Below are 1,706 nucleotides of genomic sequence, written 5' to 3'. Positions count from 1 at the left end.
CCGGGTGCCATTCTCACGGAAGGAGCAAACAGGGGCGGAGGGCCAGACGGCCGTTCCTTCTCCGCCAGCTTCCAACTCCGGACCCGGAGTGCGCTACTTCATTCCCACCCTGGGCGTTATCGCCGTCCCTAGCACTTCTGCCGGGCGGGCGCCCGTTCTCAGAAACCGTGCCCGAACCAGTTCCCGCTTGATGGCGCCCTGGCTCCACGGAATGCCCAGCAGGCGGCCACCAAGGGCCGGCCAGCTTAGGGTTCCCCCTCCCTTTCCGATGTAAAAAAAAAAAAAAAAAAAAAAAAAGCTCTTCCTCGGCGCTACCTACGGAGGTGGCTGCCATCTCTTATTCGGCATCATGGCCGCCCTCAGACCTCTTGTGAAGCCAAAGATCGTCAAAAAGAGGACCAAGAAGTTTATCCGGCACCAGTCAGATCGATATGTCAAAATTAAGCGTAACTGGCGGAAACCCAGAGGTATTGACAATAGGGTTCGGAGAAGATTCAAGGGCCAGATATTGATGCCTAACATTGGTTACGGGAGCAACAAGAAAACAAAGCATATGCTGCCCAGTGGTTTCCGGAAGTTTCTCGTCCACAACGTCAAGGAGCTGGAAGTGCTGCTGATGTGCAACAAATCTTATTGTGCAGAGATTGCTCACAACGTTTCCTCCAAGAACCGCAAAGCCATTGTGGAAAGAGCAGCCCAGCTGGCCATCAGAGTCACCAATCCCAATGCCAGGCTGCGCAGTGAAGAAAATGAATAGACAGCTGATGTGCACATGCTATTTGTGTTTAAATAAAACCATAAATACCGCCAAAAAAAAAAAAAAAAAAAAAAAAAAAAAAAAAAAAAAAAAAAAAAAAAAAAAAAAACAGGGCGGCGCCTGTGGCTCAGTGAGTAGGGCTGCGGCCCCATATGCCTAGGGTGGCGGGTTCAAACCCAGTCCCGGCCAAACTGCAACAACAAAATAGCCGGGCGTTGTGGCGGGCGCCTGTAGTCCCAGCTGCTCCGGAGGCTGAGGGAAGAGAATCGCGTAAGCCCAATGGTTAGAGGTTGCTGTGAGCCTTGCGATGCCACGGCACTCTACCCGAGGGCGGTACAGTGAGACTCTGTCTCTACAAAAAAAAAAAAAAAAAAACAGGGACAGGGTAAGAGCAGAGAGAAAAGACAAGAGAAGAGAGGAGGAAAGGAAGGAGGAGAGCAAAATTAGCAGCACAGAGAAGTGGGTAGATAAAGTGCCCAGGAGAGCCAGAAACCTGTATCCGAGTGCCCCAGGTGGAACACCTGTCTAATCACGGGGGAGGGTGTGGCAGACCTGGTTGGGTGACCCAAGAGCAGAACAGTAGCAGGCTAGTGAGAGAAGCTGAGGAGCCTGCAAGAAAAGCCATTGAGACAAAGCCTGCCTTTGCCATTCCTACGGGCCTATCCGTATCCCTGGGCTCCAGCTCGGTGGAGACTTGACATGACGGGCAAAGGCCAGGGTGTCAGGGCCGCCTTGGAGGATGCCCCACCCCCTAGGCCCGCTCCCCCTGGACTAGTTGCTGACCCCGGTGGGTTCGGTGGGGGGGGGGGTGCAACCGGCCCCCGCACCAGGCCGAGGGACGCGGCCACCTTGTGCTGGCCACAGGCCAGTCAGGGAGGAAGTGCCTGAAGGCCCGACCCCACGGGCAGGCAGACGCTGGTCTACAGGCAGGAAGTCTCCCTCTGAGGGA

The 1,706-nt window shown here is 54.6% G+C and overlaps 1 protein-coding gene across 1 annotated transcript; it reads left to right on the top strand.

The window, feature by feature from the left end:
- Window positions 1-299: 299 nt before the first annotated feature.
- LOC128577145 (60S ribosomal protein L32) lies at window positions 300-808 on the top strand. The gene has a single exon (XM_053579202.1). The coding sequence runs from the start codon at window positions 350-352 to the stop codon at window positions 755-757; it is 408 nt and encodes a 135-aa protein (XP_053435177.1). The 5' UTR covers window positions 300-349; the 3' UTR covers window positions 758-808.
- Window positions 809-1,706: the final 898 nt, after the last annotated feature.

This window comes from Nycticebus coucang, chromosome X (assembly GCF_027406575.1).
Source record: "Nycticebus coucang isolate mNycCou1 chromosome X, mNycCou1.pri, whole genome shotgun sequence".
NCBI classification, from domain to species: domain Eukaryota; kingdom Metazoa; phylum Chordata; class Mammalia; order Primates; family Lorisidae; genus Nycticebus; species Nycticebus coucang.
This window is presented reverse-complemented; position numbering and strand designations above follow the sequence as displayed.